Source organism: Pithys albifrons, chromosome 30 (assembly GCF_047495875.1).
Source record: "Pithys albifrons albifrons isolate INPA30051 chromosome 30, PitAlb_v1, whole genome shotgun sequence".
In the NCBI taxonomy this organism is placed as follows: domain Eukaryota; kingdom Metazoa; phylum Chordata; class Aves; order Passeriformes; family Thamnophilidae; genus Pithys; species Pithys albifrons.
The window spans coordinates 33,311-48,360 of NC_092487.1; the positions used below are offsets into that span (position 1 = coordinate 33,311).

The following is a 15,050-nucleotide window of genomic DNA, read 5'->3' on the forward strand; positions in this document are numbered from 1 at the left end:
GTCTGGCGATGCCCCTCGGGGTTGGGGTGCCCACGGGTGGGTCTGACCAAGCCCCAGGGGGTCGGGGTGCCCATAGGAGGGTCTGGCGATGCCCCTCGGTGTCAGGGTGCCCATGGGTGGGTCCAGCGATGCCCCTTGGGGTCGGGGTGCCCATAGGAGGGTCTGGCGATGCCCCTCGGGGTTGGGGTGCCCATAGGAGGGTCTGACCAAGCCCCTCGGGGTCGGGGTGCCCATAGGAGGGTCTGGCGATGCCCCTCGGGGTTGGGGTGCCCATAGGAGGGTCTGGCGATGCCCCTTGGGGTCGGGGTGCCCATAGGAGGGTCTGACCAAGCCCCTCGGGGTCGGGGTGCCCACGGGTGGGTCTGGCGATGCCCCTCGGGGTTGGGGTGCCCATAGATGGGTCTGGCGATGCCCCTCGGGGTCGGGGTGCCCATAGGAGGGTCTGGCGATGCCCCTTGAGGTCGAGGTGCCCACAGGTGGGTCTGGCCAAGCCCATCAGGGTCGGGGCATTGTGGCTTGGCCACACACATGGCGGCTTCCCGGTGCCAGGGGAGTCAGTCCGGCCCCCTGCTCCAAGACCACCAGCTTGGGTGGGCACCCCTTGCCCATCTCTGCTCTCTTTGGGATCCAGAGGAAACAAGAGGGATGAGTGGCACAACCCGCGGACCTTTCCCACGAAGGGATGAGCAAACAGCACCATGGGGGCTCTTCTTTGGAGGGCAGTGCCATCCCCATGCCCACCGGGGCTCGTGGGCAGGAGCTGTTGTGCCCCACAAGAGCACGGAGGGAGGGCCCGGCACCCTGAGGTGCCCCAGAGGGGCAGATCCCACAGTCCAACCCTCCCATAGAGCTCAAATAACCTCTCCACGGGGGCACTTTGGGACTGCCCCACTCGTGGGTGCCCCACGCGAGCACAGAGGGAGGGCCTGGCACCCCGAGGTGCCCCAGAGGGGCAGATGCCCCCCCGTCCAAGCCCCTTCACGGGGACTCCGGCGGGATTCGGGATCACCCCACTCGTGGGTGCCCCACGCGAGCACAGAGGGAGGGCCCGGCACCCCGAGGTGCCCCCGAGGGGCAGATCCCATAGTCCAACCTCTCCATGGGGGCTCAAACAGCCCCTCCATGGGGCTCCAGCAGCCCCTCGACGGGGGCACTTCGGGACCGCCCCACTCGTGGGTGCCCCACGTGAGCACAGAGGGAGGGCCCGGCACCCTGAGGTGCCCCAGAGGGGCAGATCCCCCAGTCCAACCCCCCCTCCATGGGGGCTCAAACAGCCCCTCCACGGGGAGTATTCGGGACCCCCCCACGCGTGGGGAACGCGCCACGAGCGCGCGCCCAGCGCGGGAACGGCCGCGCGCGGTTTTTTATGAATGAAAGGGCGGGGCTGGGAACGGCCAAGCCACGCCCCTCCTCGGAGCTGACCAATGGCGTGCGGCGCTCTCGGCTCGGAGCACGCCATTGGTCGGATTTAAATAGGATTTTTTTTGAGTTAATGAGTTAGGGGCGGGATTAAAGGGGATTTTGGGAGGGAAAGGGCGGGAATTGGGGGGAAAGGGCGGGAATTGAGGGAGAAAGGGCGGGAATTGGGGAGGATTTGGGCGGGGATTTTGGGAGAGGAAAGGGGAGGGATTAGAGGGGATTTTGGGGGTAAAGGGCGGGGTTTGGGGGGTATTTGGGGGAAGGGGCGGGATTTGGGGGTCATAGGGCGGGAATTGGGGGGTCATGGGGCGGGAATTGGGGGTCATGGGGCGGGAATTGGGGGGATTTGGGGCGGGGAGAGGGCGGGAATTGGGGGAAGGGGCGGGCATTGGGAGATTTTGGAGGGAAGGGGGAGGGACTTGGGGGGTCATGGGGCGGGAATTGGGGTCATTGGGCGGGAATTGGGGGGATTTTGGGCGGGGTAAGGGCGGGAATTGGAGGAGATTTAGGAGGCGAAAGAGGAGGGGATTGGGGGGATTTTGGGGGGAAGAGGGGCGGGATTTGGGGGGTCATGGGGCGGGAATTTGGAGGATTTGGGGCGGGTAAAGGGCGGGGATTGGGGGGATTTTGGGGGGAAAAGGGGCGGGATTAGGAAGGTCATGGGGCGGGAATTGGGGGGATTTGGGAGGGGGGGAAAGGAGGGGATTAGGGAGGATTTGGGGGGGTCATGGGGCGGGAATTGGGGGGATTTGGGGCGGGGAGAGGGCGGGGATTGGGGGGCCATGGAGAGGGAGCAGAGGGAGCGGATTGGGGGGGGGAACGGGGGGGAGAGGGGCGGGATTTGGGGGGTCATGAGGCGGGAATTGGGGGGGATTTTGGGCGGGGGAAGGGAGGGGATTAGGGAGGATTTGGGGGGGATTTGGGGCGGGAATTGGGGGGGTTTGGGGCGGGGATTGGGGGGCCATGGAGAGGGGGCAGAGGGAGCGGGTTAGGGGGGAATGCGGGGGGAGAGAGGGGAGAGGGGCGGGGATTGGGGGGTTCATGGGCCGGGGGCAGAGGGCGATGGGGCGGGGAGTGGGAGCCGGGCAGCGATGGGCGATGGGGAGGAGGGAGCGGGACGGTGGGGTGGGATTGTGGGGCAGGGAGGGAGGAACGATCGGGAGGGGGCGATGGGGCAAGAAGAAGCGATGGGGCAAGGGGTGATGTATCGCGGAGAGCGATATATCGCGGAGGCGGCGCTATATCGCGGAGGGGGCGATGAGGCAGGGGGTGATGTATTCGGGGGCGATATATCGCGGAGGCGGCGCTATATCGCGGAGGGGGCGATGAGGCAAGGGGTGGTGTATTCGGGGGCGATATATCGCGAAGGGGGCGATGGGGTAGGGGGTGATGTATTCGGGGACGATATATCGCGGAGGGGGCGATATATCGCGGAGGGGGGCGATATATCGCAGAGGGTGCGATGGGGCAGGGGGTTGATACATTCGGGGACGATATATCGCGGAGGAGACGATATATCGCAGAGAGGGCGATGGGGCAGGGGGGTTGATACATTCGGGGGCGATATATCGCGAAGGAGACGATATATCGCACAGGGGGCGATATATCGTGGAGGGGACGATATATCGTGGAGGGGGCGATAGGGCAGGGCCGGTCGTGCCCCCCGTCCCTTTTCAAGTGCCTTTATGGGCTCCCTCCCCGGAGCAACCCCTTGAGGTGCAGTCCTGGGGGTGCAGGAGCGCGTGGCCAAATTTGGGTCCCTGCCTCCCCCACTTTGGGGGTGTCTGCCCCGAGTGGGGGTCCCCTGTGCCCCCCTCCCGCCCCACCAGTGCCCCCTCGGGGTGCCCCTCGCTGTCGTGCCAGCCCCGGGGGTGATTGATGGGCTCTCGGAGCTGCCCTGACGTCTGGGAAGGGCCTCATTGTGCCACCCTGTGATTTATGGGCACTGTCCCCTCCCTCTGGGGGGCACAAAGGGCCCTGCCCTGCCCGGCCCTGCCCTGCTCCGCCCTGCCCTGCCCCGTGTGGGGCACCCGGGACCTGCAGGGCACAGGGGGTGGGCACTTACCCACCTTCTCCTGGCACGGAGTCCCCAACACCAGCTCGGACCTTCTGCAGAACATGGAAAGTCCTTGCAAAGTCCTCACTCGGCTCCCTGAGCAGAGCAGGGAGTGGTGACAACCCCCAAAGCCCCCCAGAGCCCCCTCCCCACCCAAAGGTGCCCCCCAGAACCCCCTCCTCGCCCAAAGGTGCCCCCCAGACCACCCTCCTCACCCAAAGGTGCCCCCCAGACCCCCCTCCTCGCCCAAAGGTGCCCCCCAGAACCCCCTCCTCACCCAAAGGTGCCCCCCAGACCCCCCTCCTCGCCCAAAGGTGCCCCCCAGAACCCCCTCCTCACCCAAAGGTGCCCCCCAGACCCGCCTCCCCACCCAAAGGTGCCCCCAGAGCGCCCTCCTCGCCCAAAGGTGCCCCCCAAACCCCCCTCCCCCCCAAAGGTGCCCCCCAGACCCCCCCCTCCTCACCCAAAGGTGCCCCCAGACCCTCCTCCCCACCCAAAGGTGCCCCTCAGATCCCCCTCCTCACCCAAAGGTGCCCCCCAGACCCCCCCTCCTCAACCAAAGGTGCCCCCAGACCCCCCTCCTCACCCAGAGATGCCCCCCAGACGCCCCCTCCCCACCCAAAGGTGCCCCCCAGACCCCCCTCCTCACCCAAAGGTGCCCCCCAGACCCCCCTCCTCACCCAAAGGTGCCCCCCAGACCCCCCTCCTCACCCAAAGATGCCCCCCAGACCCCTCTCTTCGCCCCTCACAGCCCCCCAGACCCCCCTCCCCACCCAAAGGTGCCCCCAGACCCCCCTCCTCGCCCAAAGGTGCCCCCCAGACCCGCCTCCCCACCCAAAGGTGCCCCCAGAGCGCCCTCCTCGCCCAAAGGTGCCCCCCAGAGCCCCCTCCTCACCCAAAGGTGCCCCCCAGACCCCCTCCCAACCCAAAGGTGCCCCCCAGACCCTCCTCCTCACCCAAAGGTGCCCCCCACAGTCCCCACCCCAAAAACCGGACCCTGGCAGGTCCCAAGGGCCTCATTGCCCCCAGGTGGGCTCCAAGGTGGGCACCTTTGTCCCTTGCCCAGGTCCCGAGACCCCCCTAAAGGGGACAGAGATGCTCCAGGGCTCGTGGGGGGATGGGGGTCCCCAACTTGAGGGTGGGGGGTGACAGGGGGGTCTGGGCTGAGCTTTGGGGACCCAGCAGATGGCGCTGCTGCCCCGCGGGCGGTTTGGGGACAGGGATGTGACACGGCGACATTCGGGGGGGGGGGGGGGTGGGCACAGGCAGGGCTGAAACGAGGGGTGTGCCCAATTTGGGGGGTCCCACCCTGCCTTGGGTGCGGTTTTGGGAGGTCAGGGGAGGGTCAGCACCCAAAACAAGGGGTGTCCTTCCCCCTTCCCAACTTGGGGGGTCCCAGCACCCAAAACAAGGGGTGTCCTTCCCCCTTCCCAACTTGGGGGGTCCCACCCTGCCTTTGCTTCTCTATTTTGGGGCTCAGGGGAGGGTCAGCACCCAAAACAAGGGGTGTCCTTCCCCCTTCCCAACTTGGGGAGTCCCAGCACCCAAAACAAGGGGTGTCCTTCCCTCTTCCCAACTTGGGGGGTCCCAGCACCCAAAACAAGGGGTGTCCTTCCTCCCTTCCCAACTTGGGGGGTCCCACCCTGCCTTGGCTGCTCTTTTCTGGGGGTCAGCACCCAAAAAAGGGGTGTCCTTTCTCCCTTCCCAACTTGGGGGGTCCCAGGGGAGGGTCAGCACCCAAAACAAGGGGTGTCCTTCCCCCTTCCCAACTTGGGAGGTCCCAGCACCCAAAACAAGGGGTGTCCTTCCCCCCTTCCCAACTTGGGGGGGGTCCCACCCTGCCTTGGGTGCCCTTTTCTAGGGGTCAGCACCCAAAACAAGGGGTGTCCTTCCTCCCTTCCCAACTTGGGGGGTCCCAGCACCCAAAACAAGGGGTGTCCTTTCTCCCTTCCCAATTTGGGGGGTCCCAGCACCCAAAACAAGGAGTGTCCTTCCCTCTTCCCAATTTGGGGGGTCCCAAGGGAGGGTCAGCACCCAAAACAAGGGGTGTCCTTCCCCCTTCCCAACTTGGGGGGGTTCCACCCTGACTTTGCTTCTCTATTTTGGGGGTCAGGGGAGGGTCAGCACCCAAAACGAGGGTGTCCTTCCCCCTTCCCAACTTGGGGGGGTCCCAGGGGAGCGTCAGCACCCAAAACAAGGGGTGTCCTTCCCCCTTCCCAACTTGGGGGGTCCCAGCACCCAAACCAAGGGGTGTCCTTCCCTCTTCCCAACTTGGGGGGTCCCAGGGGAGGGTCAGCACCCAAAACAAGGGGACTCCTTCCCCCTTCCCACCCAGGGGGTCCCACCCTGCCTCAGATGCTCCATTTAGGGGGGGACAGGCCATGAAAAGGGGCCAAGGAGCCCCTTCTGCCCATCACCCCTGGGCAGGGACCCAGAAATTCTGCAGGGCAGAATCAGCTGAGCAGTTTTTTTGCTGCTTCTCTCCCCTCCAGCACCGTTTCCCAGGAGGATTTTTCCATCATTCTTTGTTCCCACACCGGGAAAAATCATCCTGCGGAGCTCAGGATGGAGAAATGAGGGAAAGAAAGCGGGGAATGAGTTGGGAATGGTGCAGGAAACCGTTTTGGGAGGCAGAGGAGGGGGCTGAGCTGCCTCTTGGAGCACAAAGCACAGTCAGGGACCCCCAATCTGTCGGGGCTGGGAGGGCAGAGGCGGCATCTCAATTAGCACCGAGAATTCCCATTGTGAGAGGCACAATGAGGACCAGATGTCAGGGTCGGGGCTGGCAGAGGGGACCAGGGGGCCCTAAAGGGCCTTGGGGGGCACTGCCACGGGGCTGGTGCCACCCTGAGGCCATTAACCCCTCCTGGAGATGGGGCAGGATGAGGAGTAGTCTGTGTGTGGAGGTTGGAGGTGGCAGAGGGAACCCCAAAGAGCTTTGGGGGGCAGTGCCACGGAGCTGGTGCCACACTGAGGCCATTAACCCCTCCTGGAGATGGGGCAGGATGGGCATGAGTCTGTGTGTGGAGGTTGGAGCTGGCAGAGGGAACCCCAGAGAGCTTTGGGGGGCACTGCCATGGGGCTGGTGCCACCCTGAGCCCTTTATTCCCTCCTGGAGATGGGGCAGGATGGGCATGAGTCCATGTATGGAGGTTGGAGCTGGCAGAGGGGACCAGGGAGCCCTAAAGAGCTTTGGGGGGCACTGCCATGGAGCTGGTGCCACCCTGAGCCCTTTATTCCCTCCTGGAGATGGGGCAGGATGGGCATGAGTCTGTGTGTGGAGGTTGGAGGTGGTAGAGGGGGCCCCAGAGAGCTTCGGGGGGCACTGCCACGGAGCTGGTGCCACCCTGAGCCCTTTATTCCCTCCTGGAGATGGGGCAGGATGGGCATGAGTCCGTGTATGGAGGTTGGAGCTGGCAGAGGGAACCCCAGAGAGCTTTGGGGGGCACTGCCATGGAGCTGGTGCCACCCTGAGGCCTTTATTCCCTCCTGGAGATGGGGCAGGATGGGCATGAGTCTGTGTGTGGAGGTTGGAGCTGGCATAGGGAACCCCAGAGAGCTTTGGGGGTCACTGCCATGGGGCTGGTGCCACCCTGAGCCCCTTTCATCCCTCTTGGAGATGGGGCAGGAATGGGATGAGTCCATGTGTGGAGGTTGGAGGTGGTAGAGGGAACCCCAGAGAGCTTTGGGGGGCACTGCCACGGGGCTGGTGCCACCCTGAGGCCATGAATCCCTCCTGGAGATGGGGCAGGATGAGGAGAAGTCTGTGTATGGAGGTTGGAGGTGGCAGAGGGAACCCCAGAGAGCTTTGGGGGGCACTGCCATGGGGCTGGTACCACCCTGAGCCCCTTTCATCCCTCTTGGAGATGGGGCAGGAATGGGATGAGTCCATGTGTGGAGGTTGGAGCTGGCAGAGGGAACCCCAGAGAGCTTTGGGGGGCACTGCCATGGGGCTGGTGCCACCCTGAGGCCTTTATTCCCTCCTGGAGATGGGGCAGGATGGGCATGAGTCCATGTGTGGAGGTTGGAGCTGACAGAGGGGACCAGGGAGCCCTAAAGAGCTTTGGGGGGCACTGCCACGGAGCTGGTGCCACCCTGAGCCCTTTATTCCCTCCTGGAGATGGGGCAGGATGGGCATGAGTCTGTGTGTGGAGGTTGGAGCTGGCAGAGGGAACCCCAGAGAGCTTTGGGGGGCACTGCCACAGGGCTGGTGCCACCCTGAGGCCTTTATTCCCTCCTGGAGATGGGGCAGGATGGGCATGAGTCCATGTATGGAGGTTGGAGCTGGCAGAGGGAACCCCAGAGAGCTTTGGGGGGCACTGCCACGGAGCTGGTGCCACCCTGAGGCCTTTATTCCCTCCTGGAGATGGGGCAGGATGGGCATGAGTCTGTGTGTGGAGGTTGGAGCTGGCATAGGGAACCCCAGAGAGCTTTGGGGGGCACTGCCATGGGGCTGGTGCCACCCTGAGCCCCTTTCATCCCTCTTGGAGATGGGGCAGGAATGGGATGAGTCCATGTGTGGAGGTTGGAGGTGGTAGAGGGAACCCCAGAGAGCTTTGGGGGGCAGTGCCATGGGGCTTCCACATGGTCGGGCACCCCCAGGGCTGTGTCCCCTCCCTCGGGGCGGGTCGGGCACCCCCAGGGTCGGGCACCCCCAGCGCCCTGTCCCTCCCTCGGGGCGGGTCGGGCATCCCCAGGGTCGGGCACCCCCAGGACTGTCCTTTCCTCAGGGCGGGGTGGGCACCCCCAGGGTCGGGCACCCCCAGCGCCCTGTCCCCTCCCTCGGGGCGGGTCGGGCACCCCCAGGGTCGGGCACCCCCAGGGCTGTGTCCCCTCCCTCGGGGCGGGTCAGGCACCCCCAGCGCCCTGTCCCTCCCTCGGGGCGGGGTGGGCACCCCCAGGGTCGGGCACCCCCAGGGTCGGGCACCCCCAGGGCTGTGCCCTCTCCCTCGGGGCGGGTCGGGCACCCCCAGGGTCGGGCACCCCCAGGGCTGTGTCCCCTCCCTCGGGGCGGGTCGGGCATCCCCAGGGTCGGGCACCCCCAGGACTGTCCTTTCCTCAGGGCGGGGTGGGCACCCCCAGGGTCGGGCACCCCCAGGGCTGTGCCCTCTCCCTCGGGGTGGGTCGGGCACCCCCAGCGCCCTCTCCCTCCCTCCGCGGGACCCTCTGGGTTGGCAGCACGGACCTGGCGGTGCCCCCGATGGGCACAAGGACTCGGAGGGAGCCGAATCCTCCCGCTCGCCTGGCCGAGGCTGGCACAGCCCCGAGCGCCGCGTCCCCGCGGGGTGGCACTGGCAGCGACTCCGCTCCTTCCCCCGCTCCTGCCCGGCACGGTGCCCGGAGCTGCCCGGCATCAGCTGCGCACAGAGCGGGGGCCCTGCTGGCATCCTGGCACGGCGAGCCGAGCCGAGCCGAGCCGATCCGTGCCCGGCGGCGGGAGGGGCACGAACACAAACAGCACATCGGGGTCCTCGGGGGATGCCCGGGCAAGAGGGAGGAGGGGGAGGAGTGTGCCAGGGCTGGAGGGAGGAGGGGGATGAGTGTGCCAGGGCAGGAGGGAGGAGGGGGAGGAGTGTGCCAGGGCAAGAGGGAGGAGGGGGATGAGTGTGCCAGGGCAGGAGGGAGGAGGGGGATGAGTGTGCCAGGGCAGGAGGGAGGAGGGGGATGAGTGTGCCAGGGCAGGAGGGAGGAGGGGATGAGTGTGCCAGGGCAGGAGGGAGGAGGGGATGAGTGTGCCAGGGCTGGGAGGGTTGGGAAGGGAAGGATTTGGGATATGAGGTTTGGGAAGGGGAGGATTTGGGATGTGAAGAGGATTGGGAGGTTTGGGAATGGAAGGATTTGGGATGTTCAAAGGGAAGGGAAGGATTTGGGAAGGGGAAGGGTTTGGGATGTGCAGGGTTTGGAAAAGGAAAGGATTTGGAATGTGCAGAGAGTTGGGAGGTTTGGGAAGGGAAGGATTTGGGATGTGCAGGGTTTGGGAAGGGGAAGGATTTGGGATGTGCAAGAGGTTGGGAAGGATCTGGGATGTGCAGGGGGAAGGGAAGGATTTGGGATGTGCAGGGGGAAGGGAAGGATTTGGGATGTGCAGGGGGTTGGGAAGGGAAGGATTTGGGATGTGCAGGGGACTGGGAGGTTTGGGAAGGGAAGGATTTGGGATGTGCAGAGGGTTGGAAAGGGAAGGATTTGGGATGTGCAGGGAACTGGGAGGGTTGGGAAGGGAAGGATTTGGGATGTGCAGTGATTGGGAAGGGAAGGATTTGGGATGTGCAGTGATTGGGAAGGGGAAGGATTTGGGATGTGCAGGGGGTTGGGAGGTTTGGAAAGGGAAGATTTGGGCTGGGAGGTTTGGGAAGGGAAGGATTTGGGATGTGCAGGGAGTTGGGAAGGGAAGGATTTGGGATGTGCAGGAGGTTGGGAAGGATTTGGGATGTGCAGGGGACTGGGAGGGTTGGGAAGGGAAGGATTTGGGATGTGCAGGGGACTGGGAGGTTTGGGAAGGGAAGGATTTGGGATGTGCAGGGAACTGGGAGGGTTGGGAAGGGAAAGTTCGGGCTCCGCGGGCGCTGCCGCGAGCTCATTAAGGGCAATATTGCCCCCTAATCGGTGCCATGGCAATGCCGCGGAGGCTCCGGAGCCGCCACCTGATCCCTCCGTCTCGGCGCACTCCGGCACCATCTGCCCAGCCGTGCCAGGCGCTGGAGCCCGCCCAGGTGCCCGTGCCCATCACCTGGGCCTCGCCTGCTGTGCGGGGAGGGGGCACCCCCGGGGCCTAGCACGGGGGGCGCGATGGGGGGAAAGTTGGGCAAAGAAAGGCTCTGGGGGGTGCGGGAGGGCACGGGGGGTGGGTGGGTGGCACACGGGGGGCACCGGTGAGGAGGATGAACCGGAGCGGATTTTCTCAAGAGTTTGACGGGAGAATTCGAGAGGGGCTCAGAGGCCACCAAAGGATCGTTGTCTCCTCGTTAAACGGCCCTTCAAAGCTGTGTCTGTGCCCTCCGCGCCGCCCTTTCTTTCCTTGTCTTCTCCTTCCTCACGGAACTTCCCTCGGGTGAATTTTCCAGTAGTTCAGCCGGGTCAGAGGGTGGGCACGGGCTGGGCACCCACCCGGGCTCACCCACCCTCGTGGAGCCCCGTGTGGGGCTGCTCTGCACGGCCCCGGGGGCTGCAACCAGTGGGATGTGCTGGGAATGGTCCTGCCTGTCCCGGGAATGGTCCTTCCTGTGCCGGGAATGGTCCTGCCTGTGCTGGGAATGGTTCTGCCTGTCCTGCCTGTCCCGGGAATGGTTCTGCCTGTCCCGGGAATGGTTCTGCCTGTCCCGGGAACGGTCCTGCCTGTCCCGGGAATGGTCCTGCCTGTCCCGAGATGTTCCTGCCTGTCCCGGGAATGGTCCTGCCTGTGCCGGGAATGGTCCTGCCTGTCCCGGGAATGGTCCTGCCTGTGCCAGGAATGGTCCTGCCTGTCCCGGGAATGGTCCTTCCTGTCCTGGGAATGGTCCTGCCTGTCCCGGGAATGGTCCTTCCTGTGCCGGGAATGGTCCTGCCTGTCCCGGGAATGGTTCTGCCTGTCCCGGGAATGGTCCTTCCTGTGCCGGGAATGGTCCTGCCTGTGCTGGGAATGGTCCTGCCTGTCCCGGGAATGGTCCTTCCTGTGCCGGGAATGGTCCTGCCTGTGCTGGGAATGGCCCTTCTGTGCCGGGAATGGTCCTGCCTGTCCCGAGATGTTCTTGCCTGTGCCGGGAATGGTCCTGCCTGTCCCGGGATGCTCCTGCCTGTCCCGGGAATGGTCCTCCCTGTCCCGGGAATGGTCCTGCCTGTCCCGGGAATGGTTCTGCCTGTCCCGGGATGCTCCTGCCTGTCCTGCCTGTCCCGGGATGCTCCTGCCTGTCCTGCCTGTCCCGGGAATGGTCCTGCCTGTCCCGGGAATGGTTCTGCCTGTCCCGGGAATGGTCCTGCCTGTCCCGGGATGCTCCTGCCTCTCCTGCTTGTCCCAGGAATGGTCCTGCCTGTCCCGGGATGCTCCTGCCTCTCCTGCCTGTCCCAGGAATGGTCCTGCCTGTCCCGGCAATGCTCCTGCCTCTCCTGCCTGTCCCGAGATGCTCCTGCCTGTCCCGGCAATGCTCCTGCCTCTCCTGCCTGTCCCGGGAATGGTTCTGCGTGTCCCGGGATGCTCCTGCCTGTCCCGGCAATGCTCCTGCCTCTCCTGCCTCTCCTGCCTGTCGCGGGAATGCTCCTGCCTGTCCCGGGATGCTCCTGCCTGTCCCGGCAATGCTCCTGCCTCTCCCCCTCCCCTCCCCGCGCTCTCTCCCTCCTCTCCATCCCCCTTTATGAAATATTCAGGGCGAGCAGATGTCCCTTCTCCCGGCGCGCCTCGTCCCTCCCTCCCTCCTGCCCATCCCACCACCTCCATCCACCCTCCAGGACCTCATCCAACCTCCTCCTCCTCCTCTCCCGGGGGCTCCAACCTCCCGCACAGCCAATGGAATCCCCTCTCCCGATATGAATAGTCATGAGGGGGGAGCAGCGCAGCGGCCAATGAGGCACTCGGGGTCGGGCCCGGGCTGGATAAAAAGGGTTTGGGGAAATGCCCCTTGGAGGCTCCAAAGCGACTCTTCTGTCCGAGGAGAACCATCCTGGACCTCGAGGCTGCCTGGATTGTCCCTGATCCCATTCCTCAAATCCATCCCAGGGAAGCAGGAGAGAATCCAGGAAACTTTTCTCCCTCCTCAATGGATGGATGAGCCAAGTGGTTCCTTCTCTCCTTGGATTATTGAGCTTTATCCTGGAGCTGGAGCTTGGGAATGGTCGTTGGATTGGGGGTAAGGGATCTGTGCTGGGGGTGGGGGGCTCTGGAATGGGAGTGTGGTGGGTGGGGAGGGGGATGGAGAGTTAAATCCATGTGGGAATGTGGCCCCTGAATCCCGGGAAAGGGACAACTGAGCACCCAAACCTGCCTGGCATTGCATGGGAGGGTTGGGAGAGGGGAAGAAGAAAAGGAACCTCCGTCCTGGTGGCCTGAAAATGAGTCCCAGACACACTTTGGATGGGCAGGGACATTCCAAAGAAAATTGTCGGGAAAATTGTCACCCCACAGGTCGGGAGTGGAAGGAAAAGGAGAAAGAGGGGAGGTGGATTTGAGCATTATGGGGGCTCTGCTGAAGGCAGGACTGGAGCAAGAGGAGGTTGAAAGGAAGGAGGTGAATCGAGGAAGGTTTTGGTAGGACTGGACGAACCCAGCGAAGGACGAGAGGGAGAAGGAGTTAAATTGTTTGAGTCCAGAACTGAAACTTGGCCTCGGGGGTCTGATGTCTCCTGCCAACCCCCTGAGCCCCCTCAGATGGACCTCCTGCCTCCCTCTTGGGTGTTGGATACCCCTTAAATTCCCTCCCGAGGATGCAGAACCAGGGACAGCGACAGGGACAGCGGGTGGGTGACTCCTGTGCCTGGGCCAGGTCTCCATCCCTGTCTGCCCATGGAGCTTCCAGGGTGGAGTGTCCTGCTCCTGCCTCACTGCTGGGGTCCTGGGAGTGGATTGGGGGTCCTGGGAGGGGATTGGGGGTCCTGGGAGTGGATTGGGGGTCCTGGGAGAGGATTGGGGGTCCTGGAGGCAGAGGTTGGTCCCCTTCCCTGGACTGAGGGGACGGAGCTGGGAGGCAGCGGAGCCGCTTCGTGGTTTCCCTCTGGGGTGTCTCATCCACACCTGGATTGACCCTCTGGCACCCGGATTGTCCCTCTGGCACCCGGATTGACCCTCTGGCTGGGTTGGTGGGGCAAGGGGAGAACAGCTCTGGGATGGGAGTGAGGCAGAGGAGCCAGGAGGCAGCACAAGGAACCAAAGAAGAGCCTTTAAGGAGAACCTGAGTGTGATCCTGGACGTTTAGATGTTGCACATCCACGGCCCAGGAGGTGGGAAATGTGTCTGTGTGTGCACCAGATTCGTGTCAGTGAGCAAAGACCCCACCAGGCACATTTTGGGGGGTTCAGGGGGTCAGTTCTGTGCTCATTGTGATTTTGGGGCGTTGCTGCTGCAAACTCCCACCCTGCAAGTCTTTTAAAACGGGATGGGGATTATTTTCCTGCCCTGTCCCTGTCGCTTTCTGTTCATGTCTCAGCCGTGGCTGATCCCGACTTTGCCTGAGAGAGATCTCGGCTTGTCCATCCCCTCCCAATCCAGCAGCGTTTCCCCATCCCGGGGTTGTTCCTCTTCCCCTTCCCCTGCCCTTGCCAGTCCTGCCCCTCCAGGGGGCTGGTGGCATCTGTGGGGGCCCCGGGCAGGCTGTGGGAAGGAGGAGGAGGAGGAGGGAGAGGGGAGGCAGATTCCCGGCCAGCCCCGCAGCGTCCCGGGGGGAGCCTCTTTGGCCGCGTCAAGCCGAGCAGCTGCGGAGAGAGTTCCATCTGTCGGCGCTGTCGCGATCGGTGACATACGGGCTCGTTTAGTGCCCAGTGCCCCCCCTCCTCCCCGGCCCTCCAGGCTGGTGTCCCCCTTGGCTCATCCACCACCTGTCATCCCTGTGGAGATCCGGGAGAAACTGCTCCCACCTTCCCCCGGAGCCTTCCCGGCGGCTCCTTCTTCTCCATCCCCCATGTCCGAGGACCTGGAGAGGTGGAACTGAGACCTCTGCGCTTCTCTTTCCTGGCAGGAGCTCGGCCCTGACACCTGACAGCTGCCAACGTGGGTGCTGCCCAGGGCAGGAGGGCACTCCGTGATTTATTCGCTTTCTATGACTCCCCCTCGCGTCTTCCTCGCGTTTGTTGGCAAAGTTGTCGCCAGAACAACGAGCCCCGCGGGGAAAATGTCACAATTCCCTTGTGGACACGGCGTGTGATGAGGAGGAGAAGAAGAGGAGCCACCACGGCCTTGCTTTGAGCCGAGTTCTGCTGAGCTGCTCTGCCTCCCCCACCCCCGCCCGTCCGTCCGTCCGTCCGTCCGTCCGCCCGCCCAGATGATGCTCAACTCCGACCAGACGGACCTCGAGCTGCCCCCACCGCCTTCCGACCCCGACTCCTCCTTTGGCGACCGCACCCCTGGCACGGCTGGCACGGGTACGGTGGGGCCGTGCCCTCCAAGCCGCGGGGCAGAGGCGGGCGAGGCGGGGAAGAAGGACCTGCAGCCCCCGCTGAGCCGCGAGGAGCGGCGGCGCCGGCGCCGGGCCACGGCCAAGTACCGGACAGCGCACGCCACGCGCGAGCGGATCCGCGTGGAGGCCTTTAACGTGGCCTTCGCCGAGCTGAGGAAGCTGCTGCCCACCCTGCCCCCCGACAAGAAGCTCTCCAAGATCGAGATCCTGCGCTTGGCCATCTGCTACATCTCCTACCTGAACCACGTGCTGGATGTCTGAGTGTCCCAGCTCGTGTCTGTCTGTCTGTCTGTGACATCTGCCTGAACCAGGAGCTGGATATCTGGGTGTCCCAGCTTGTGTCTGTCTGTCTGTGACATCTGCCTGAACCAGGAGCTGGATATCTGGGTGTCCTAGCTTGTGTCTGTCTGTCTGTCCATCACATCTCCTGCCTGAACCACGAGCTGGATGGCTGAATTCCCACCTCGTGTCTGTCTGTCTGTCCATCACATCTCCTGCCT

The 15,050-nt window shown here is 64.3% G+C and overlaps 1 protein-coding gene across 1 annotated transcript; it reads left to right on the forward strand.

Moving 5' to 3' along the window:
- The first annotated feature begins 14,414 nt into the window (after positions 1-14,414).
- On the forward strand, positions 14,415-14,811 carry NHLH1 (nescient helix-loop-helix 1). Its single transcript, XM_071579469.1, has one exon. The coding sequence runs from the start codon at positions 14,416-14,418 to the stop codon at positions 14,809-14,811; it is 396 nt and encodes a 131-aa protein (XP_071435570.1). The 5' UTR covers position 14,415.
- Positions 14,812-15,050: the final 239 nt, after the last annotated feature.